Source organism: Gymnoscopelus braueri (assembly GCF_963280865.1).
Source record: "Gymnoscopelus braueri genome assembly, chromosome: 2".
NCBI lineage: Eukaryota > Metazoa > Chordata > Actinopteri > Myctophiformes > Myctophidae > Gymnoscopelus > Gymnoscopelus braueri.
The window spans coordinates 50,433,104-50,458,933 of NC_137604.1; the positions used below are offsets into that span (position 1 = coordinate 50,433,104).

A 25,830-nucleotide genomic window follows, 5' to 3' on the forward strand; every position below is an offset into this window, starting at 1 on the left:
GACATTTGAATACAAAACAGTACAATAGAGCATAGACATTAAATAACCATACCTCTTTTTAACATCTTTGTTCAAATATAAGTACAGCTCAATTTGACTGTGCTTCAGTCAGCATTGAGATATAATTGCAATTCATATGACAAATGACCACTAACAGCCTCTAATGCATATTTATACATGTAACTGTTATCTTTGAAAATGCTAACTTTATAAGAGACAGGCTATTATGAGAGAAGAACTCTGTTATCTTTGGCCCATTTCCGCAGAGCTCTGATGATGTACTCCACCTGGGGGTTTCCAGAGCTCCGCAGGAGGGGCAGCACTTCTTTCAGTGTCTCCCTAGGAAGCAAAAAGAACAAGGGAAGAAAGCGATAAACCCAAGATCAGTCATCGTCTTTCATAATATTTCAATTGTTTTGATATCACACAAACATGAACTAAAAACAAACGGAAGGTTCAGAATTTTGTGATTTACAACTATGAAAAAATCCATTTAAAACAAGTGTATGAACCAACATCAAAAAAACAAATAACAACAAAGAAAAAACATACTTGGACTCTCTGCCTGCCAATATGAGCTGGAAGATTCCGACACAGGCCCCTCGCTTGCCCTCCCAGTAGTTGGAACCTGGGTCCAGTTTCTCCAGTGCGTCAAACGCTTTGGCTGCATAGTAGAACTGCCCCATCTGAAACAATAGGATGTGACCATTCAGCAATAGTGCATTACGCCTTGAATGTCCTTCTCAAATATCAAATTCTTGTACATTGTATAGCTTGATGCACAATTAAATTACTTATTTTTTTTTAAGTATAAAGGATGTGATCATAAGTAGTCTCAGCTTTTAGTCTCAGAGGAAATCATATGGTCTCTAGGAACATTCTGAAAACTCAGAGTACAGGTAATAGATTTGGGTCGATGTATGAGCCTAAAGTAGAACTACACAGAAGGTCACAAAGACCATGGTGGTGAGAGAGTATTGCATGATGACAACTCTAGCTCAACAACAACCATTAAATAAAACATTCTTTAAACCAATTGCAGTCAAAATCGGTCAAACCACAAGGGCACATTATCAGTACTGTGCAATTTGAAGAAATAACTTTCGCTTCATGTGAGTGATTTGACAAAGACAGAGGACTATGGTTATTCCCACACAGTCATGTTTAAACTCAGGGCTGGGGATGGAGTGCCATAGACTATGGTAGAGTGCGCTCAAGAGTACCGTGAGAGTTTAATGAGATATACCTAGATATGTAAATAATGTGCATAATTGTTTCCTCGTCTATCAGTAGCATTCTCAGACTCTGTAAAGCACAAAGTACATGCCATGTAACATTTCTAAACAATCAGTGAATAGTTGAAGTGAGTTTGGTTCATGCAGTTAACCACTATATTCAAAATCTTTAGAACATTTTAATATACGGACATGCCCCAAATTGAGACACCAGGGTCCAAGTGGCTAATATTGTTTATCTGGTACTATTGTATGCCTTACCAGAGTAAAATAATAACAACAACAAAAAACTGTCTTAGTTCTGGGCGATTCCATCAGCAGGTGATGTTCCATTATAATAGGGGCAGCAAAGTTCTAACACAAAACTGTTTTGGAACAAAAAACAGACAAATTTAGCTCAGCTATAAATTCTGTGTCAATGACGAATATGCCAGAGAATTTACTCTTCCGTGACAGAGATGCCAGGTGACTCAGCAAAAACCCACAGGATGACATCACCTTGTAGCAGTCGTTGGCAATGAGTTGCAGCAGACTGAAGGAATCTGAAGAGGTGCCCATGGTCAGGTACAGCTCCCAGGCTAGTCGACCCTTCTGGTTCATTATATCTGAAAAACACGTGGAAAGCTCTATAAATAACCACTTAATGAGCCCTGGAAGTCATAACTAAAGACTGATAAGCCTAATCTATACTCCATCATAAGACGTTGTTCTGTGTCGAAAATGTCAGATTTACAAGCCCAAAACTTGTAGATAACTGTTGAATAATTCTGAAGGTTTATAGAAAAAATGTGTGATGAAGTGATTACATTTACAATAGATTGAAATTTGGGAATGCATGCATATGCTGCATGCATTCCATAGATATGGATGATGCAAGAAGAAATGTCTCTCAGTAAATATTTCAATCCTCCCAAGCTGTATGCCGGTGTCGCATACTGAAAATAGCACATTTACAAGTTCTTGTTGTGAGCTTGTAGATCTGCTATTTTCAGTGCGTGACACAGCTACATACTGTATGAATGAATCAGATTTTAGACTAGGCAGAATCCATGTGGTCCTGAATTCTTTATGAGCTTTCAGCCACTAATCTGAGGTTGACATCTGATTCGTATCTCAAGTCTTGATGGACAAGTAAGCATTTTTTACTATTGCTGCATCCTTACATTTTATTTTGCCATGATCGTGTTTTTGTTTTTTATCATCATTTTGCTTCATCACCCAGACAACAGGAAATCAATGTTTTCACATAAATCACAAACACTAAATTGAATTAGATACAAAATGCAGAAACAATGCTTTTTGCACCCTTCTAAAAGCATCTCTACACTAGCTGTATCGTTTCAGAACTGATTTGAACAATTCACTCATTCATTTGGAGACACAGCTACCGCCTGATGCTTCTAGCAGTAGCATCAGACCTTGTCACCTTAAAAAAGGCATAAGGTGTGATGCTCAGGCAGGCCCTCCTGACCATTTCAAAGTCTACGCTAGAGGTTAGTCTTTGCATTCAGGAAATGTCCTTCCCATTAGGCTTGACTCCCTGTTTTATTTTTGGTAGTTTTATAACCTTACTTTACCAACCTACTGTCCTTTTTTATTACTTGTGTATATCTCTTATTTATTATTACTTTACAATCAATAATTCATGACTTAAAATAGTTTGAGAATACCTAGATGATTACAGTAAGTCTCTTATTATGACTATTATTATTATCATCATAATTAACCACTTTCAACCTGGCAGCCCTATTTTGGGCATGTCTAGGTGAAACTTAATTACATTACAGATATCTTCATAATTATAGAAAATAGACGATCTACAATGCATTGTGAACTTGTAGATTGGCTATTTTCACTATCTGTGAAATAGGGCTTGAGTGATTAATATAGCTAAAGTGTCTCAATTTATTATACATACAGCAGCGTGCCAGCCAGCTGAGGTACACATAGTCACTCTTTATCTTCTCACTCTGGATCAGCAGAAAAACCTATAAACACACATGAAGAATGAGCATCAAAATAGCACCAACACTAGTAGTAATTAAGATGACTGTTCCAAACACTGTTCAATAATTTATTTATTCATTCATTTTTCAAAACACATTACCTCCTCTGCCTCTTTGTAATTGCCAAGGGCTGCTTTAGCCTGAGCATAGTTGAAATTGAAGGTGTCATCGTTATAGAAATAGCTCTGCAAAAAAAAAAGAAGTTTGGAAAGTAAGGGCCAGTACATCCACAAAAAGAGCACACACAGAAAGTCAGTTTTGTTTAATTGAAAACTAGAAAAATGTTTTTTGAAAATTAAATAAAAAGGACCCATGCACACACACTGGAACAAACTGTGCCCACCTAACACCACTCTAGAGATCTGAAGAGATCCTTTTCAAGCACAGTGTGTGGGAGTGCAGTGCTTTTACAGTTCTTTGTACTCAATTTCATCTCACTTGGACATAATATAATACAGCAGCTCTTCAATGAATGTGCAGTAGTACAATATACGCATGTTCGAGCAAAGCCAACCTTGACAGAGTTTAGATATATCAGCACATCTTCAAACTGTCTCAGTAAGAAGAAACAGGCAGCCATGCACTGTCTGCCAGGTATTGTGTCTGAAAAGTCAAAGAAACACAGTGTTACGCATGCATGTACGTGCACGTACACTCACTCCCGCACGCGACACACACACACGACACACACACACGACACACACACAAATTGAAAGACCCTCTTTATATTCAGCCTACCACATTCACTTGCTGAGCCACCAACCAACTGGAAGAACTGCTGAGCAATTTTCAGGTGGTCCCTCTGAAAGAGGTGAACACAGTACACACATTAGTAGTGCATTCAACTCAATTAGTGCCACACAGTAAAATCCTCAGGGCTAACTCTGAGAGTAAAAATCTAACTATATTTTCACACTCTCAGGGTTAAATTAACACTGAGGACTTTACTGTGTGTTCATTTTCAGTTACCTCCTGATTTGCATGCAATACTCACTGATCCAATGTCTTGTCCCAATGCAGCATTTACCACCCCTTTCAAAATATATTCCTGAAAATGTAATAAATAATTAGGGTACAAAATAATGCATAGGCTCTAAATCTAGTCCATTATTTCTGTTCTGGATTGAGAATTGAGAAGCAGACTGGTTTCTTTTGTAACATGGGGGCCATTTTGCTCTGGTCAAACTATGACGGAAACCCATCCCATGAGAGGAGAGCAAAATGGCCGCCCTGTGAATATTGGCCAGTGGAGGAAATCCTTGAGACAAACGTTAGAACTACCTGTGGTGTGGTTGGAACCAAGTCTTTGATGAGGTTATACGCCTCTTGTACATCATCTGGAAATGAAAGAATTGAAGGATATGGACCACATATATATACACACGTGTACATTATGAAAAAATCATAACATTCATTAAAGCACAAGATATCTTGCTTGATAAAAGCAAAAATAGACTCCTTATTGTACGGTGAAGCAACTCTCGAAGTCACTCTTTTAGCATACATCCAAATGCAAACAAAGCTGATACTGCCAATATATAACATCACAAAACCCGGTTCTACATTTTCATTTGTATTAAAACAATTTATGTCAACTTCCTGTTAATTTGACTATTTTAAGATCCGGATCCACGGATCCAGCCTGGGTTTCCTTCCTAATAGAAATAGCTAAATCAACAGGAGGTTGACATTTTTTATATAAGAAGAAAATGCAGCACCAGGTTTTGTGATATTATATATTGGCAGAATCAGTTTTGTTTGCATTCGTTTATGTCCTAAAATAGTGACTTTCAGAGTTGTTTATCCGTGCAATGAGGAGACTATTTTTTTAAATATCGATCTCTCATCAATGGAGCAAGATATCTTGCCAATTGGACTAGTTACATTATGACATGGTAACTACACAACGAAACCTCTAGCAAAGTCTCTGTGTGCTTTAACAGTTAACCACTTAAACCCCTATATACTTAGTTGACTGGGGTCCCCCCCCAGTAGTCTATACTTGGCCCCCTCCTTTTTTCCCCTCCTAACCAAATCTCTACAAGCTCACAAGCTTGCAGGTTATTTTCACAGAATTTTTAACCTATTTTCGCAGAACGTCTGCCTTTTATGACATGCCCAGAAGAGGGGTTCATGTGGTCAATTAGCTAGTTATTCATGGTGTTAGTATTCTGCGGTCACACACCTTGTCTGAGATAGTAGATGACGAGGTTCAGTCTGGCCTCTGGGATCACATCTATGAGAGGAGGGAGCACCTGTAAGGCCCCTTCCCCACCACGGAACACCACCTGTAGCACAGGACACAACAGTGACGTCACATGTGGGACATGATATATAATATTGTCACTGTTGGTCGGAAAAATTGTACGGATGTGTCCAAAACGGTTGCTTTTCAGGAAATTTAACCCCATCCAATATTATTTAGTTAGTCACAAGCTCTTGTTAATAATAATAAGTAATTAAATAATAATAGACGATCTACAAGCTCACAACGCCATCACGTTGTGAGCTTGTAGATCGGCTAGCATCACTACTTTTGCATTAACCTGTCCTGTCATATGACAACCATGACATAAATAGGATATTCATTTATGAAATAACATAAAGATACAAGATTTTTGCCCAGCAGCGATATGACAGACACAGAGACACACACACACACACACACACACACACACACACACACACACACACACACACACACACACACACACACACACACACACACACACACACACACACACACACACACACACACACACACACACACACACACTAGAGCGTGTTAAGAGCTTACCAGGTTGTGTCGGATAAGCTCCTTAGCAAACTCAAACGAGCAGGAAGAGATGTCGATGAGGTTCTTCAGCTCGGCCTGAGAATGTACAAATTAGATCAACATAACACCAATGCTGCTTTTCAAAGACGATATAGAATATATTAGATCAAATCAATCACCTCCAACTGAATCATTATTCTGTACTTGTCATAACACATTGTCATTTGCATTTAATTTGCATTGAGTTGTATATCTTATGCTTCTGGAACCACTTTGGTGGCTGCATTTTAGACAGGCTTCTTTGGTATGAAATCTACTGATACATCGGTCTGTTCGATATATCAGCCATTATTTGTCTTTTCTGAAGTCATTGTATCTGCATTTATTCAGCCAATGTGTGTTTTTAACCACTTTCAAGCAACCTGGCAACCATATTTTGAGCACGTCATAGGTGAAACTTTTCAAAAGTAGCAGATCTACAATCCATTGTGAGCTTGTAGATCGGCTATTGCCTGAAGAAGGTCTATGACATTGACCGAAAGCTTGCTATATATAAAAAATATAATCATCAGATTTTGCACAGTTTTGAGTGTGCGGAGGCTCCCTTTAATTGTTCATTTGGTTTCCTTTAGGCTCCAGCACCTCACCCAAGTCCACTGGCAGATGAGCAGTGATTCTTTTCACTATTTTGTCAGATCGGCTATTTTTTTTAAATCTTTGAAAGTGAAGTGGTTAAATAAAATAAAGTTCAGTTTATGTGCTTATTTTTTATGTCTCAAAACGCTATTTGTGTTGATTTTGAACTTTTTGCATTGCATTGATTATTTTTACAGTCTAGGACTCTCCAAAATCGGGATCGGTATTGGACCCAAACATCTGGCATCGGTCTGGACCTAAATTATAGCTGTATACCAGGATAAGTGAAAGGCCAGACATTGCATACCTCAGCTGCCTTGCCATTGTACAGCCTGAAGTGGTTGCAGGCCTTGAGATTAAGGGCGATGGTGGAGTCAGGGATGCTTTGCAGGTAGACAGCCAACACTTCCTGGGACACATCGTAGTAGTCCAGCTTGTAGTAACATAGTGCCACATACACTTTCAGGGCCAGGAAATCTCTGAAAGATGAGATGTATGTTATACTTTATTTATATATATATATATATATATATATATATATATATATATATATATATATATATATATATATATATATAGTTCACCTACAAATTGACTTTTTTTCTATTGATTATACACCCCATGGAGACTTGAATTCATGGAGATGTTTTAGTTTTTGCCGCATTCCTAAGCCAATAATTTGATGACCGACGGCGGCTCCGGTAGGAGACTCAAAGTGTCAACTTTGAGTCTCCTACCGGAGACATTAGCATCTTTCCGACGGTCATCAAATTATTGGCTTAGGAATGCGACAAAAACAAAAAAAATCTCCATGAATTCAAGGCATCATGGGGTGTGTAATTGATAGAAAATTTAAAATAAATTGGGTGAACTACTCCTTTAACTCTCTCAGTGCCAATGAAATAAAAAAATATGTTCATACTGTGCCAGCAATTTTTATTTTTTTCAAAGTAAAACAAAAGTGCTTAAGAAGCGAGATACAGCCTTTTTCAGTTCTAAGTTAAACAAGGAGTGGATGGAGCTGCAAATCTTCAGATAATGGTATCTTGGGTTCTGAACATTGTTGGTTTTTTTTTTTAACTCTGGATTTTTCGTTCTGGCACTGAGGGCATTCAGAAAAAACTCTGGATATCTCGTTGTGTGGCACTGAGAGAGTTAAGATGGAGGAATTGTAACTGCCAGTATACTACAAAATACAAATGTATTTGTATTTGATTAGGGTTCATGCCTCTTACTCTGATGATCTCTAACAATGGACATCATTGGTCTTGAAACAATATAGTATGTTCATATTTAATTCAAGTCTATGGATCAGTGGTCTAGACTAGACTCTAGGATATTGTGCTTTCTCCTCCGTGCTCCATTCCACTTAGAATTTACACTTTACAATTTAGGTATTTAGCAGACACTGTTATCCAGAGCAATTTACAAATGCAAAATCAGAGTATAAGGCATGAATCCATGTCAACAGATGACAGGGTGAATAGTAACATAAGTAGAGTGCAAAGAGAACACTGTTGTAGTGCTTCAAACAAACTAGGATACCAGGTAAACGTCAAACCAAGCATCTGCCTAAACAACACGTCATGGTTTCACCAAACATTCAAGGTAAAGAAAAACCTCCAGCATTGAATAGTTGAACTTGGCCCTACAACCCAGGGCAGAACTGAATCTAAAAGGGTTTGACAGCTTGCGATTACAAAGGACCTGAGATCAGAGAGGGGTTGACAACGGGGATATGGCATTCAAGAACCAGTATGACCGCAAGTAGATACATTCCCAAAACATGAATGAACATGATGTATTTGAGCCTGTGCTGCTGCAGGTTGCATTGATAATGTATAGAATTTTTAGGCATCAAGAGCGAGGATTAACAAAAAGGTCAGAATCAGAATCAGTTCTGATTCATCATCATCTGAGTCATGATGTATAAACATAAACGTGTTTATATAAATTACAGTCATATTTAATATGTGACTGAACGCAACGTTGTTGCATGTGCACAGCACCTGTGAGATGCACAGTAATAAGTTAATAAGGAGCTGTCGCACACTCGGGGCACACTCCTATTTTACATCATCATTCATTTTTACGTCAGGAGACTCCCGTCCAGGGCATGATTCAGACGCCCCTCCTCAGGAGAATTGCCTCAGATCTGAACCCATTCGTTTTGGTGTTAGGAACCCGTTGCGACCGCATGACCTTGCTGACGTCGACCCCAGGCAGGGTTCGAACCCACGACCATCTGCACGAAAAGCGTGTGCTCAAACCACTACACTAGGGCGGCCCTATACTCCCATTTTACATCATTTACAAAATTGTAGTTTGCACAAGCTGCAAAGAGTTCAGGATGAAACTGAAGCACACCTGTGACGTGGTGTAGGGACGCACATATGTACAAAATAGGAGCAGTATCCTTGCTTAACCACTTAAACCCTATATACATCCTTGAATGGGTCCCCCAGGGGTCTGTATCTGGCCCCTTATTGTTTCCCTCTCTACGCTAAATCTCTTTGCCGAAAATAACAGATTCACAAGCTCACAAAACATCACATTGCAACAGGTTATGTGAGCTTATAGATCTGCTATTTTTGCCAAATGTGTGCATATAATGAGATGCCCAGAATAGCAGGGATGCTAGGGTTAATGTGCTTATACAACAAATAACACAGACCTGTTCTGTAGGAGGATGCGTTTGTAAATGTCGATGGCCTCCTGGTAGTGGGAGCGCATGTAGTGGATGGAAGCCAGGCTCAGCTGGTCCTCTGTCACGTCCTCTAGGTTCTGGTGGAACCCCATCAGCTGCTTCTCATCGTTGAACTGACATCCCAAGAGGTAGGAGGACAAAAAGGCATTAACCACTTGAACCCTGGCATCCCTATTGTGGGCATGTCATCATAATAGGCGAACATTTTGCATTAAACAGCAAGATCTGCATCTACAAGCTCATAATGCGTTGCAACGCGTAGGTTGGTTTTGGCAATAAAATGATTGAATATTAACATTACTCATTTACATGATCTACCGTTGCTGTAGAATAATTGGCCGTGAACAGGGATGACTCAACTCTTTCTGTCTCAATGGCTCTGACACAGACCATAATTATGTCTAATACAAAGATCACAGGTGTCAGCACAAATCAGCGTTGTTAGGCAACAGTTTCTGTTGTGTGCGACGTCAGACCAGCGTTTGATCAGCGGCGGGGGGGGGGGGGGGGGGGGGTATGTAGAGAGGGAGTGAGGGAGGGAGCTAGAGCAGCGGTTCCCAAACTTTTTAGCTCGAGACCCAGAAGAGAGATTTGATGTCTCCCTGTGACCCAAACTAGTGAAAAAAGCAGATCTACAAGGACACAACGTGTCACAGTTTTTTTTTCTAATTCATGGAATTTCTTTGATTTCTTTATTTCTTTATGTTTTCAAAATTAGTTTTCAATGTATGAAAAATTCATTTTTTTAAATATTTTGAAATAATAATAATAAAAAACTAAATGTAGGAAAATAAAAATAAAGGGACATTTACTCGCAACCCATAAATGGCCGACCCAGTGTTTGGGAGACAGTGGCCCTCATTTATCAACGCGGTGCAGCCCAAATAATGGGCGTACGGCGAGATCACCGCACCTTTCGGCATTTATCAATATATCCTGACGTGGGCTTCATCCTACCATACGCTGAGATCTCACGTCTGGTCGAGACCAGTTGTTGACGTTGGCTGCACCCGTTTATTCCATTCTAGACCTGCGGAGCAGCATTGTCTGACTGTCTGACAGGCATCTAGACACATTATCCACTCCTAAATGTATATCTACTACACTAATAAATAATCCCTGGGAAAATATAACATTTTATAAAGTAATTTAAACAAACTGCTTTAACAGTCATTCAGTTGCATTGGCTATTTTAAAATAGCAGATCTGCAAGCTCAAAAACGGGTCGCATCGCAACGCGTTGTGAGCTTGCAGATCTGCTATTTTCAAAATATACAGCGCTTCTGCGAGCGCATTTTCGGGACTCCCGACGATCTTTTCATGGACAGTGAGGTGTACAAACTTACAGTAGCTTGTCCTATGTTATGGAGTTATGTCATAGAGAGTTTTGAAGACTACAACCTGGCTGGGTTAAGGATATAAACCCGACGCTCCAATCTCTTATTAACGTGGCGCGAACGGAATCACTGCCGCCCGTCCTAGTCTCACAGGGAATATCCTACATGACTGCTTGTGCACTGCTCGGTATGGGTTAAATAAATTAATATACAAACGTATTCCATTCATGGCGATGTGATTGGTATCATAATATGTCATTCATGTAGGCTACAAGCCTACGTGACAAAGATTGTACCGCTACGGTACGGATTACATAAAAAACACAGCTGGGCGGGCGTGTGTGTGTGTGTGTGTGTGTGTGTGTGTGTGTGTGTGTGTGTGTGTGTGTGTGTGTGTGTGTGTGTGTGTGTGTGTGTGTGTGTGTGTGTGTGTGCGTGTGAGAGAGAGAGGGGCGTGTGCGTGTGTGGTGAGGCGAACGGGGGAAACTCTTTCTTATTGGCTTTTCATGAGGATGTCTTTGGTCGTATTCTGGTTCTTCAATCTTCATGTCGTAAAATCGGGGCGTTTTGAGAATATTTAAGGGCGTGTTATTTAAATGACGCTCGTTTTCAGACGTGAGATTTATCAAAGCTCCGACCTGATATACGCTAGGATCAGCTGTATAGGATCCTTTGATAAATGTGACTTCGACGTTGGTGTACGGCCGAATATATGGAAAAATATAAGCCGGTTTATACGCTCCGTTGATAAATGAGGGCCAGTGAGCTAGAGAAGGAGGTAGCGAGAGAGGGATAGGGAGAGAAGATAGAGGGAGAGAGGGATAATAACCTGGCCAATGCTGAGCACTGAAACCCAAACACGCTGATCGACCGGCAATGCCGAGCAAGCTGCTTGTTCTTCATAAATGACTGAATGAAATATAGATAAATCCATTACATTTACAATCATCGGCTTCTGCTGTATGTTTCAGACACACAGAGGGCGGAGAGAACCTATATTATTTGTCAATTATGAGATGCACACATACAGCATAAAATAAACCCAATGCTGAGAAAACATTTACACAAAAGTGTCACATGCAGCTGGAACTCAAAGCATTTTCTCATAGAGTTGACAGACAGGGAAATAAATTCAATGAACAAATGGGAGTATATAATTTCTGCATGAGAGAACAGTACATTAGATTAGAAGAAGGTGAAGCAAAGTCACACCTATATAGCAGTCAACCCAATGCTATGATTTGTGATATATGGTAGGATTTCCAACCTTGTGAGCCAAATGGAAGAGAAGTCGGTTCTGGAGTGCGGATGGTGGTGCTACAGGGAACAAGAAATTGGATAACAGAATTAGAAAGCAAAGCAGAGAAGGAAAAACACACTTTGCTGGCATCATAACCAGATTTTTACCAATCACAATGGATGGATGCAAAGTCAACTATGGCATGGTGTACCGGAAAAGAACATCTGCTAAGTATCTGCTAAATATTATTGCATAGTAAAATGTGGGTGTGTGTCTTCATAGGAATAATGCCTGTGAAGTTAATCAAAGCTGAACACAAGTCATTTTGAATTAATGCAGATATGGTACTTACACTTGGATGCAGCCTCCTCAGCCTCTTTATATAGGCCAAGGAAAAATAAAGTACATGCCAAATAGACCCACACATCTGCTGGCCATTCAGGCTGCATGGTCAGAGACTTGTACTCCTGTCATTATATAATAAATAAAAGGACACATAAAAGGGATATGATCAGGACAAAACAAAAGCAAGTGGGTGGCCTGGCCTTGAATCTTAATTAGAATAAACTGGAGCTGTGTGGTTTACAATCCTTCAAATACTAAACAAAACAGATGAATGTGCACTTGAATGTTGATTGCCTATCATCTCTCTGTTGTACACCCAGATACAGACAAACACCAACAGAATAATAACTACCTCCATTGCTTTCTTGTAATCCCCCAAGTGAAAGGCACAGTAGCCAATCCAGAGGCCTGCATGCTCCTCTTTTTCTCCAACATCTCTCTGGAACTGTTAATGGCAGATTAATACAATTGGGAGTAAAACAAACAAATAAAAATTGAAAACCTCCAACATACAAACATGATCTTGCCGAGTGGTTTTCCACTGGGATGAAATTTCATGAGGTCAGGAGAAACAATATTCTTCTATTAACCACTTTCAATCTGGAAGCTCACTGTGAGCTTGTAGATCTTAAGTTGTTAAAGAAATTGTTTTTCCAGAGCCCTCTCAGAACACAACACCGTTTTGGGTCACAAATTCTCTCAATGAAGTGGTACTGGTACAAAATCAGAAACAGTGATCTGCTGGCTGTCATCCTAGAAAAATACCATGGATTTGTCAGTGAATACATGACACTACTAACCACATTAACGCTGGCGTCCCTATTTTGCACATTATTATAGGCCAGATATTTGATATTTATTTATTTAGATCTGGGGGAATTATTATTATTTATCCCCCAAAAATAGCAGATCTACAAGCTGAGCTTCAGTTTACATCTTACAACAAGAACTGACCACCGATACTGGGGTCCCCTAGGGGTCTATACTTGGTCCCTTCGCTGTTCCCTCTACACCAAATCTCTTTGCCGAAAAATAGCCAATCTACAAGCTCAAAATCTAACCCTATCCCACATTAGGAAATTTTAATATAGGATAGGATAGGATAAGGACACAGCCAGAGAGAAAAGCTAGTAAAGGGCACCTTACCTTACAATATGATCTAAATGTAATACAATGATGCTTTGTAGGGATCTAGTCCTGGAATATCTGCCATGCAAAAAGAAGCAACTTTACCTCTAAGACTGTCAAGGCCCCAAGATAGTCTCTCTGTTGCAGGTATTCATCCAGACAGGGAATCTTTTTTGTCTTGTTTTTCTTCTTCTTTTCATGCACACTGACTGTAACCTCTCCTCCCACAGCCGGCTTTAAACGGGAAAGGATCTGGAAGAATTTTTTTTTAAAATGATTGTTCAGAATCAAGAAATCTTCACAAGAACATCTGCTTATGGACCACGGGATGTACTCTAGCATTATAATCAGAGGCCTGTTTAGGTTAACTGCTGTAAATATTTATACCACCGATTGATTGTTATTGCTCACTATAGCCTATTCACTGTAGATTGACTGGAAAAAGAAAAAAGACCATTACTGCATCAAAAGTAAGTACTATAAAAACTGGCCAAATTGTCAAATAATATAAGAAAGAGGCAAACATTTTGAAAATAGCCGAACTACAAGCTTGTATATCTGCTATTTTCACAATATGCATCTGTGGAACTACAATGCCTACAATTCAAAGTGCTTGTAAGGGTGGGGGGTCCCCTGTTCAAATGTGATTATTTTGGGGTGTCACAGCCTGAAAAGGTTGAGAACCACTGGTGGAGCTGGCTGTACATCTATCAGCCTCACATCATATCCACTGTTGATGGCCTGTATATCTGCAATATAACCATATTGCTGGTGACAGACAGACAGTCACACACAAGTTTAGGCTTTGTAGTAGAAACTAGAAAGATTTCATCCGATTCTCCTTTATAGATTCACATGTCTCTTAAATTATAATGCACATTAGTCATTTTTCTTACATGCACTTTACTGTACTTCTATTCTCTTCAATCTTTTAACTGCATTAATGGGCCTGCACAATTAAGCATTTCACCCATATTACTTGTAATATGATGCGACAATAAAGTTTGATTCTGACTAATGAGATCAACACAATTTAGCTTATGGCTGGCTGACTATCGAGCTTAAGTCAAATTATCTTATTATACTACATTCTTCTATTCTTTCACATTACATTACACAGCCTAGCTCTGATTTAACGTTACTCACCATGTCGAGGATCTGGTTTGTTTATCTCTAACCAAGGTAACGTAGTCGTAGATACAAGATGGTAACTTCAAATCAAACCAAGACAAAAAGTCACACTAAACGTACTAGAGTTCATTGATGCAAACAACAAGTTAGGGCTTATTATATTTAAACATTTAGAAGGCCAGGTCTAGCCTACAGCGTATTCATTACAAATCCTGTTCATTTTGCTAGCATGTGCAGAACGTAGCTAAACAAAGTTAATTCCAACTGTATGCCACTTCCGATGCATGCTTTTCAAAATAAAAGGCAAGTGCACATCATGAACACGCCACTTATTCGCGTCACTATCAGTGATGGAGGAAGTACTCACATGTTTTACTTTTACTTAAGTAATATACTTTATGACAAAAGTCAAAAATAAATATTTTGAAAATAGCAGATCTACAAGCGAAATGTATATAGGGCGAAGTGGTTATTGTATATTTTGTAATAATAATAAAAATCTACAAAGTAACTCAAGTTTACAAATACTTGTGGAGTAAAAGTACAATATTTGCCTCTGAGATGTGGAGAAGTAAAAGTATTGAAATTTGGAAATATAAAAGTAAACCTGCAGTTATAAAAGTAACTGTAGTTGCTTTCTATCACTGGTCAATTGAAGTAAATCTAAAACTTAAACATAATATAGTAATAGCCTTTCCTCCGAGGTGGAAAGTCTGGTGACGTGAGGTTAGTAATAACCTATGAGTATTATAACAGCTATGGCAAGAAATAGATTTTATTTTGAAACGCTAATACATTTGACGGCCAAACCGGAAACATCTTAGATTGTCACGAGTAACTTCACGGATGGATGAGGCGGACTGTTGCCATAGGACTGTTGCCTAGCAACGAACATGGTGTCGATGGATGGCTGCGCTGTTGTGCTAATAATGTCAAATGCCACTTGAAAATGACGTGAAACAAAGTTGACTATCGAAAAAACAGATTCATGAAACTTTATTTTTTAAACCCAATTGTTGTTATTTCATAATGTCATAGGTTTATATCGCACAGCCCCAGTGGCCTAATGGATAAGGCACTGGCCTCCTAAGCCAGGGATTGTGGGTTCGAGTCCCGTCTGGGGTGAAATATTTTCGCTACATATTGCTCCTGTGTAATATTCTGATTCACACTGACTGACCTAGTAGTTATTTGCGAATCGTCCAGTATTGCTTACATCAGTGGTGCTACTGGTTTCCAAACTGGGGTCCCCAGATGATTAGCTTAAGCAACAGTGTTTTCTCACTCAACAGTAAACAAACCAACATACAGTATAAGTGAATACAGAGTATCTGCACATTTTAATGAATTTTAAGATATATACCAATATCAAATATTACCTAAGAAAGAGGGAAACATTGTGAAAAAATAGCCAATCTACAAGCTCTAAGTTTGGGAACCCTTAGGCCTTGCATCAGATGCATTCTACCTGATTGGATTGTATTACTATTATAAGTGCTCTATTACTATTATATTTGTTTTATATTTTGTTTTGTTTGTTTGTATAGCGACTTTGGGTACTAATAAGTTACATCAGTGTTTCCCCCTACATTTAACCATGGTGCACCACCACAGCTTAAATTTGAGCACCACAGTTTTTACAATAGATGTTTCCATCTTGTCTTTAATATTTGTGACATATTTTTTTTTCTTGAGACAATTCATATTTAAACTAGACAGTTTTAATATGAATTGTCTCAAGACTTCTGAAAATAATTATGTCGTATGTGTTTTACACAATTATGTCACAAATATTAAAGATATAAGAACCATCTTCTATTGTAAAAAAAAATATTTAAATATTAAATACATTCTGAGCACCAACTTTTTTCACCACCACCACTACAACTTCATCCTAGAGGAAACGCTGTACATTGTATAATAAACTCCTCAAATCCAGGTGGATGTGTATGCGCTATACTACGCATGTGGAAGTAAGCACCATACGCAATTTCAATGCCAGGCTGTACAATTCACAACTGCAAATTTAACTCATGTTCCTAATTATACCGTGGGTCTACAAATCAATGCATTCACTGTTTATCTACAGTAGGCTGTGTGTACATCATTATAGTCCCTAACAGAGCCTCAGCCTTGTATCCTTAATACACGGACCACAATGGAAACAAGCCCCTAGGGCTTTTTGGTATCCTTTTAACAATCATACTATTTGCAAACTGTTTGAAGTAGTCAATCAAAAACTTTGAGTACAGCTTGACTACACATGTAGGCTACATGAACACCACGGGATTATAGTGCATTAAGTCCAATGTACTGTATATGTATGTGGCCCAGCTGTGTGTGGTATGATGCTTGCTATGCATTTAAATCCAATCCTTCATAACTTCACATAAATGTAGAGACCGCTCTCTCTGTATGGCCCTTTATTATGCTACTGTAGTGAGCACAATTAGACGGAAAAACCTGCCAATTAATGAACACTGGGGTTGTTACTGTGAGTCACTCCCCGCAGTCTTAAATAAGTTGGAGTTTTAACAATGCTAACGGCTTACATTTGATAACATGTGCATGTTGGTGACATAATACAAGACATCACATCAGATGTGTCAACTGATGTCTACACAGACCCCGTTAGTCAAAATCAGAGCCATCTGTGGCTTTTTGTTTTAGCACATACCGTCCTGCCCCTCCAACATAAATATGGATTTATGCCACATCAACAACAGTGTATTGCTTATAACTGCGGCTACTTCATCATTCACCTGTACCATTTATAGTCTGTATTTCAATTCTATAGACTGTTAACTTTTCTCTTTTTCCTTGCTTAATTTCATCATACATTTAGGCTTGTACTCTTCATTTCAATGCGCACAATAACTGCTACTGGTAGTATGGTCGAGGATAAACTTGGGACACTACCAAAATACTGAGTACATTTATACACATTTTTTTACTGGGGTCAAACAAAAGCAGAATGAGTACATACACACTTAAAACATCTTTATTTTATGCACAGCTTTTAGGGTTGTACAGATTCTTTAGAGTTTGGATGCTTTAAGACCAGTCAGAAGTGGCACCACCCCAGTCAGAGGCCTGGGCAGTGGGGGCTGCTGACCAGTCTTCAGTGGCTGGCTGGGCACTCCAATCCTCTGTGGGAGGGAGAGGGTAGTGTTAGAATTACAATAAAATAATCTGGCAATTATGCATTTAATTTCTCGAGTTACTAGCTCGTTATTCATTCACAGATTACAATTTCATTGTTTCTTACCGGCAAAGCCTTCAGCAGGGGCCTTGGCAGGGGCACCGCCACCTACAGACAGAACAGAAGTGAGCTATAGCCTTACATTTTTATATATACACACAAACGCACTATATAAAAATTGCTCTAATGCATCTTTAATATAAATGTGCAATTTAAGTCAAATGAAAAAGGAAAGCTTTTAATGTCAGTGAGTCTTACCCTCAACGCCAGCCGCAAACTGTTGAATGGGCACAGAGGGCACCTGGACACCCTCAGACCAGTCTGCCACCTCAGGCTGGGCAAAGTCAGCCGCTGGCGCGGTCCACTCACCCTGGAACTCTTCCTTGCCAACAGCCTTCTCTGCTGCTGCCTGCTCTTCTTTCTCAATCTGATACAGAACAGAAATTCATGATAATTAATTGTTTTGTTACAATTATAATACCCTTATTAATTAACAAGAAAAAAGACCAGAACAAAATGCATGACTGACATAAGTACAGGTAGGATAGAAGACTTGTGTCATAACGGATTGAGATTAGTCAGCACAAAATTCGTCTGCCATCTCACCCACCAGTAATGACAGATTACTCTTCCCTTCTTCGACAACTCGCCACGCCACAGAGCAGGCAAAGCAAGTGCTTTTTGAAAGGGGCATTTGCTAGCAATGCAACCTATACTAATCACAAAGCCTGCTTAATGGCAGTGCAGCCAGGCAGCATGCAAGCATTAACTCTAAACACCAAATCAGTTCTTAGATATTGTGGTCAGAGCGGCTAGAAGAGCAGTGCATATCCCGATCACCATAACGAAAGTTTAAGGTCAATTTATTATGTGGCTCAGTATTCCCCTATATTGACATCAGTATGTCTACATAATTAGAAATCCATGATAAGTGTCAAGCTTTCAAGTTTGAGGCGTTTGTGTGACGTTCATTACATTTGTTGGCTTTTGTACTAAGCCAACAAAGAAAGCTTCAGTTAGACATGTGCAGTGCGGGCACCTCACCTCCTCAGGATCTCTGTAGAAGAAGAGATCAGGCATGATCTCCCAGGGGTGCTCCCTGGAAATGGTTCCCCTCATCCTCAGCACCTCTCTGGCCAACATCCACCACATCAGACCTACTGAGTGATGACCCTGCACAAACACAGACAGTTACATATTAGTTATACATCTTTACAGACCCTATTAGATTAGGGTTAGTCTGGACATCTACTCGGTGGCGTTAAGTAGACATCAAATTAATTATCATGTGGCGTAGGTTGCTATCTAACCCCAGTCATAGGGCAGTGCCCTCATGGTGTCAGCGAAAACCGTTCCGTTTTACTTTCGCACACTTCCGACACCTCCACACTCACATGTCAGTGCAAGGCTTTAATGGTGTGCTGAATATTTCTCATAACCAGGGCAACCAGTCCAGAGACACGGGTATTAATCAATGGCAAACTAAATGTCTTTCCTTACCTTATTGTTGCAAGGGATAGCTATATCCACATATCTCAGTGGAGAGTCTGTGTTGCACAGAGCGATAGTTGGAATGTTGACGTAGGACGCCTCAGTCAACGGCTGATGGTCAAGACGGGGGTCTGTCACTATCAGTAGACGGGGCTCCCTGAAGGCAGCCTGGATCTGATTGGTGAAGGTTCCAGGGGTGAACCGACCATGGAAGGTGGTGGCACCAGTACAAGAGGCAAACTTTAGCACGGCCCTCTGAAGAAACAGCAGGGAATAATATTATACCATCAGTTGCAATAAAAAAAGAATATATATATACACACACACACACGGATAATCAAGTGTGGTTTTTGTCCTTGCCGAGTCTGTAATCGATATTACCCACCAAACGTTGACTTGTGGCTTAGGTTGCTATCTAACCCCAGTCATTGGGTCGCAGCCCTCATGGTGTCAGCGAAAACCCTTCCATTTCACTTTAGCACACTTCCGACACCTGAACACCCACGGATCAGTGCCAGGCTTTAATGGTGTGCAAATAGAATCAAAAGCATCAGCTCATGATATAAAAAAATATATAAGATGACTTCAACCACAAGAAACAAGCGATTAGTACAAATTCTTATTATTCATGAGATTAGAAACCTTCATTGCTCCCCAGAGGGAAATTCAGGTGTCATTCATAGCAGCAGCCACATTAAGATGGAAAAACGGAGAGGTGAGTAAAAAGTCAAAGCCACAACGTAAAAGTATTTTTTTTAACCTCCAAATGGATGATGCCTCACTGTGGAATGAAACTCATGGGTTGTAGCCTATTATGCGCCTTAGTAGGCTGACCTGGCCAGTGCTCCTGGAGGAGATGACACAGACGTCAGCTGGATTCTCAATGGCCACAATGGCCCTTGCAGCCAACAGTAACTTCTCCCAAGTCTTCCTCAGGTTGATGATGTACACACCTGGGGAGAGAAGGTTCAACGATTAGTACACGCGCTATGAGTACTACTGGTCACCTCAAAAATAAACTATCAATACATTCTGTGCAGGTCATTATTAAGTGTTTGAATTTGGAAGCGCCCTTCGAAAATCACTCAACGGCCATGCGTACCAGCCGTTTACAAATTGCACATAATGCAGGAGGCAGCAGGACGTTGCGTTAATGAAAACAAGTGCTTCCAAACTGGAACACTTAAAAATAAATCACAATTTGACAGAAAGTAGGTCATAACATGCCCATGGTGGAATTATATGAAACAAAGACTTGACAGATAAAGAGGATGACCCAAGCTTTCCGTACAGCTGCAGTGTTGGTGAGTTTAACGTCGTTTAATATCAGATAGGACTTTTCCGTTTCAAAGAATAGGCTGTCAAGGGTTGGCATTTCAACTTGGATGCCAGATAGCATTAAGGGCTATAGCATCAAAGTTGCATGCGGCTATCTGAAAGTAATCCTAACTGCTGTCCACTGAGCCTGTAACCGATAAGTAAGTAAGCCCTGCCAAGCCATGTGGCCCATAGGCTGCCTCATCTCCCGTTTCTGCAGCTTGTTGTACAAGTACTCCCCCTGGACATGACGCTAGTATGTCACAGGGACGTACCCCCAATTCAACCCTTGATGCTGAGTGCCAAGCAGAGAGGCATTGGGTCCCATTTTTAGAGTCTTTGGTATGACCCGGCTGGGGATCGAACCCCGACCTCCCAGTATCAGGGCAAACACTCCTGCAATCATTGGTTTGTGGCTTAGGTTGCTATCTAACGCCAGTCATAGGGCGGCAGCGAAAACCCTTCCATTTCACTTTCGCACACTTCCGACACCTTAACACCCACATGTCAGTGCAAGGCTTTAATGGTGTGCTGTTGTAAGGGGGAGGGGGCAGGGAGATGTCCACAACAAATAAAGAATAACCCCTTTTCCAACTCACCATCACTCTTCCTCTTGTAGACATATTGTTCCATTTGGAAGTCCATGTTGGTTCCTCCCAGGTGTGTTGCTGCTGCCAGGAATTTCAGCACATCCTCCTCCTTCATCTGCAACACATCCAGACCTCCGGACATCGTGACCACTTTCCCTGCGTTACGACTTAGTGGGAGAGCTGGAAATGGAGACAAATTAAAACCAATGAGTTATTAGGTTCGTTTTGCGAAACATCTTAAACACATGCATGTTAAATAAAAATGTCCTAAATCCATTTGCACATCCTCTCAAGAACAAATGATCGGGTGACTGAAAGGTGACATACTATCTGACTGATCATGCATGCACAGCTTGGCATAAGGCCACGTTGCACCATTCTTAACCTAACTCATCGACAAACCCTCATGTTATTTTCAAATTATAATACCCTTCTAAATTAACGATAAAAAAACAGAACAAAATGCATGACTGACATAAGCACAAGTAGGATATAAGACTTGTGTCATAACGGATTGAGATTAATCAGCACAAAATTCGTCTGCCATCTCACCCACCTGTAATGACAGATTACTCTTCCCTTCTTCGACAACTCACCACGCCACAGAGCAGGCAAAGCAAGTGCTTTTTGAAAGGGGCATGTGCTAGCAATGCAATCTATACTAATCACAAAGCCTGCATAATGGCAGTGCAGGCAGCATGCAAGCATCATCTCTAAAAATACCAATTCAGTTCTAAGATATTTTAGTCAGGGCAGCTAGAAGAGCAGTGCATAGCCCGATCACCATAGCAACAAAGTTATGGTCTATTTGGCTCAGTAGTCCCCCATTTTAACATCAGTAGAGATCATAATTAGAAATCTTCAACACATTCAAAACTCAAGACATAGTGACCACTTTCCTTGAGTTATAGCCTTGGATCAAGACTGCCATAGTATTTTATCGAGTCTGACTTTTACTTTTTAAATTTATTTATTTATGATATGCAAATCGATAAAATACATCTATGATAGTCTTGATCCTATTATGATATGCAAATCGATAAAATACATCTATGATAGTCTTGATCCAAGGCTACCTGCGTTAAGACTTCAGTGGGAGAGCTATCAATGAGTTTAGGTTAAGTTTTGGAAGACATCTTAAATACACAAACATGTGACCTAAATAGCCATGTTTCTCCCCATCATACTGACACATTACATGAGCTGAAATGAAACTTCAGGCATCCAATTTCGCTTCGCATATCCTCATTCCTCATGTCAAGTATAATTGACGATCGGATGACTGAAGGTTATAATACAACTGTATGGACATATCTGATCACGAATGCACCAGTGTTGCCATATTTTGAGAGAGAAATAAGCAACCAGGTCTAGGAAAACAAGCCCAAAAGGAGGCCACATGAGCACCTTAACCCTATGCATCGGCCATTTGAAAATGGCCGATCTACAAGCTCGCAATGCGACGCGTTACAAGCTTGTAGATCCGTTCTTTTCAAAAACGTTAAATAAAAGTGGAATATTTTGTAAACATTAACAAATGCTCCCTGGCACAACACATGAATATATTTTAGAACCACCGGTTTAAAAAAAAATTGAAACCAAGCTTAAATAAGCAACGACACTTTAGAAAAACCGCAACCACCATAAAGAAACTTTAAAGAAAAACAAGCTTAAGTCGCTTATAATAAGCCGAAATGGCAACACTGGCATGCACGGTTTGGCATCAAGCCACGTTGCACCATTCTTTAACCTAAACTCATCGAAAACACCCGATATATCACAAATAACAAACAAAAAAGCTTTAATCCATTTAAACACTTACTATTTAAACGTTACTGATCAATCCTAACGACTGCTATTAAATAGAATAGATAAAAGTAAAAACTCATCTCACCACGAGACAACGCCGTATGGAGATTCTGCACCCACGATAGAAGAGACCGGATAAAGGAAATGACGTTAGATTTATACCTAAATGATAGCCAATCACAGTGGTGGAAAAAGTAGGCTACTCCCATTTTTTACTTTAAGTAAAAGTATCAATACTGCAATGTAGATCGGATACAAGTAAAAGTCCGGAATTCAAAATGTACTTGAGTGAAAAAGTACAAAAGTACGAGAAAGTATTCATTGGGCAGAATGTCCCGTTTCACAAGTTTTCAAATGGCGATGTCTGTGTTTAAGTGTTTAATGTATGTTTTGTAATATTAATCAAAATCTACAAAGTAAATAAATAGTAGGCTAACTAAAGTTTTCATATAATTGTAGTGGAGTAAAAAGTATAATATTTGCCTCTGAGATGTAGTGGACTAGAGGTAAAAGTACTGAAACATGGAAATACTCCAGTGAAGTAAAAATACATCAAAATTGTACTTAAGTACAGTACTTGAGTAAATGTACTTTGTTACTTTACACCACTGCCCAATCATCTGGCCCGATAAAGTGAACGGATGTGACGCAGCTCTCCTTATACGGCTTTGCCGATCATATTCCTTCTTGTAATACTGCCGTACGTCGATAGATGGCACCCAACGGCCAGATCAAGTATTTATGAGAACCAAAATAGTCCAGGGGCCAACACTGATATTTTCACAAATTGGTACCACCTAAGGTGACCGTAAAGTTTTTGATAACTTCTCAGATTTTTGGTGTTTGCAAAAAGACTGCTTTCCATAAGCTTGTAAAAGTTGACCCTCCTTCGGTCTAGGGTGGTCATAGCTGAATGGGTAGAGAGTCCCCCTGGAAAACTTAAAGGAGGAGTTCACCCAAAAAATGATTTATTTTCTATCAATTGCACACCCCATGAAGCCTTGAATACATGGATATATTTTGTTTTTTGTCGCAATAATTTGATGCCCGGGGTAGGAGACACAAAGATTCTACTTTGTGTCTCCTACCGGATACATTAGCCGGTAGGTAGTGATAACTGCCATTAAGCTACAAGATTGGAAGGGCTATCATACCAAAATATAAACTAGAGACATGTAGGAAGACAAAAATACAAAAACTTTACGGTCACCTTAGGTGGTACCAAAATATGGCTTGGCCCCTGGACTAAAAGCTTCCTTGATGAGAACAAGGATGTCAAATCCATAATAATAAACGGTGGCTTGAGAACTTCTCAAGATAGGAACACTTGTATTAGTTACAACCAGCACATAAAACTCAAAATCAACATGGTTTAGAAATACTACACACATATTCATTCCTTATGGCACGGGTTCTCAAAGTAGGGTGAAGGGTTCGCGGGACCCCAGGTGTCCTTGAGGGGGTTCCAGGGGGTCCACAGCAAAACCAGGAACAGTTTAAACACTTGAGCCCTGTTTTATTTTTCGGTTAATTCATTTTAGTGCAAGTTCTATTATTTCCATAGAAAAAAAGAAAGGGAAGAAGGGGGCGGGGGACACATGAAAATGCTTGAAAATCACTGCTCTATGGCAAATAACTCACAACAATACAATATGCCCTGAGCCAAGCTATCCACATGCTGTCCATCAATGCCACTAACCTTTACAATACCAAGGAAAACTAAATGTTTTTATACTCCTAATTGAAAAAGTGATTCTGTCAAGTGGACTATACCCTTGTTTTAGGTCCGTTGTCAATTGTCCAGGAAGAGTGACCAAAAATGAATGCCCCTTAACCAAGTATTAGTTTATTTTGTGACTGTATTCAGGGGACACCAGGGGATAGGATTGTATTGTATAAGAGACATGACCATATTCATAATAATGATCAGATCACATGCACAAGATAACTCATTGTAAATGTATAATGCCCCCTGTATAAAACCTTAGACAAGACCAATGACCAATTTGATGTACAGTGAGAAAGAACATAATGAAAAGCCTGGATGCATCATTGACAACATTTATAACCTTTTCAATGATTAGGAATAACAATATCTACTTTCAAATTACAAGTAGGTTAATATTAAGTTGGCAGGTGCTGGTACTAATAAAAGAAAGATAGTCTAATGCTCCCAAACTTATTTATCACCAATGACATACAACTTTGTAAGGATTATAGCACTGTGCAGACTATCTTTTGTCTGTTCGGCACCTGCACCAAATTATGGTCTAGCTCTATTGCACCGTATTGACAACTTGCACAAATTAGTTTTTTTCCCATAGATATTTCCCATTTGTTTAAGAATCTTTTGTATCTGTCCATTTCAGGGTCACATGTCCACAACCATTTGCAACCAGTGTTCTCTTTTCATCATTGGAGGTCACATGATTGTTCACACGTCCATCAGTAATTGTATTTAGTCGTGTGGATAGCTCTAAAACTGTGGCCTGAGTTATGTGCAGAAAACAGGGATAATAATATGAAGAACAATACTATTCACTGTGTATCACATGTCCAAAAAATCTCACAATGTGTCCCAATTGTGAGCTTGTAGATGTAGATAGTCCATTTTCGGCATGCGAAACCAGAGCGCAATGATGTAGCCTATGAATTAATAATTACAGCAATCCCCCTAATAATAATAATAAAAAACAGTAGTTAGCAGTACAAGGAAACTGAAATGTCAACACACAAAGAGTAATAAATCTATGGGGGACATTGTGACATGTTTGTTTGACCATGAAGATAGGTTGGTTATGGTATCCATAGCAGTAAGCATCATGGGTCTTATCACCCATCTATTATATCTAGGATGAAAAACAAACCACGGTACAAAAA

The 25,830-nt window shown here is 39.6% G+C and overlaps 2 protein-coding genes across 3 annotated transcripts; both read right to left on the reverse strand.

Annotated features, from left to right (window-relative positions):
- On the reverse strand, positions 1-14,780 carry ift56 (intraflagellar transport 56). Of its 2 annotated transcripts, none has more exons than XM_080452744.1 (18): positions 14,557-14,780; positions 13,516-13,662; positions 12,635-12,727; positions 12,290-12,404; positions 11,965-12,014; positions 9,328-9,473; positions 6,961-7,132; positions 6,039-6,113; positions 5,427-5,529; positions 4,523-4,578; positions 4,236-4,289; positions 3,980-4,043; positions 3,756-3,844; positions 3,343-3,426; positions 3,154-3,223; positions 1,734-1,840; positions 553-686; positions 1-339 (listed from the first exon to the last, which is right to left on the reverse strand). In XM_080452744.1, the coding sequence occupies exons 1-18, from the start codon at positions 14,557-14,559 to the stop codon at positions 225-227; spliced, it is 1,677 nt and encodes a 558-aa protein (XP_080308870.1). In that variant the 5' UTR covers positions 14,560-14,780; the 3' UTR covers positions 1-224. The 2 variants fall into 2 exon arrangements, 1 of the variants encoding a protein (XP_080308870.1); XR_013934695.1 differs by lacking the exon at positions 1-339 and adding an exon at positions 1,497-1,600 and having other exon boundaries at positions 590-686.
- A 2,746-nt stretch (positions 14,781-17,526) lies between these two features.
- rpsa (ribosomal protein SA) lies at positions 17,527-23,072 on the reverse strand. The gene is made up of 8 exons (XM_080448596.1): positions 23,036-23,072; positions 21,151-21,321; positions 20,069-20,187; positions 19,244-19,489; positions 18,788-18,916; positions 18,002-18,170; positions 17,810-17,851; positions 17,527-17,690 (listed from the first exon to the last, which is right to left on the reverse strand). The coding sequence occupies exons 2-8, from the start codon at positions 21,281-21,283 to the stop codon at positions 17,596-17,598; spliced, it is 933 nt and encodes a 310-aa protein (XP_080304722.1). The 5' UTR covers positions 21,284-21,321; positions 23,036-23,072; the 3' UTR covers positions 17,527-17,595.
- Between the last annotated feature and the right edge of the window lie 2,758 nt (positions 23,073-25,830).

Excerpts from the sequence above, each read along its gene's own strand:
- ift56 (XM_080452744.1), bottom strand. Across the intron at positions 12,015-12,289 it reads TGAGGAGGCTGCATCCAAGT|CACCACCATCCGCACTCCAG; the intron begins GTAAGTACCATA and ends TGTTCCCTGTAG. Across the intron at positions 4,579-5,426 it reads CATCTACTATCTCAGACAAG|ATGATGTACAAGAGGCGTAT; the intron begins GTGTGTGACCGC and ends TTTCATTTCCAG.
- rpsa (XM_080448596.1), bottom strand. The coding sequence starts at position 21,283 with ATGTCCGGAGGTCTGGATGTGTTGCAGATGAAGGAGGAGGATGTGCTG. Across the intron at positions 20,188-21,150 it reads CTACAAGAGGAAGAGTGATG|GTGTGTACATCATCAACCTG; the intron begins GTGAGTTGGAAA and ends TTCTCTCCCCAG. Across the intron at positions 18,917-19,243 it reads CTATCCCTTGCAACAATAAG|GGTCATCACTCAGTAGGTCT; the intron begins GTAAGGAAAGAC and ends GTGTTTGTGCAG.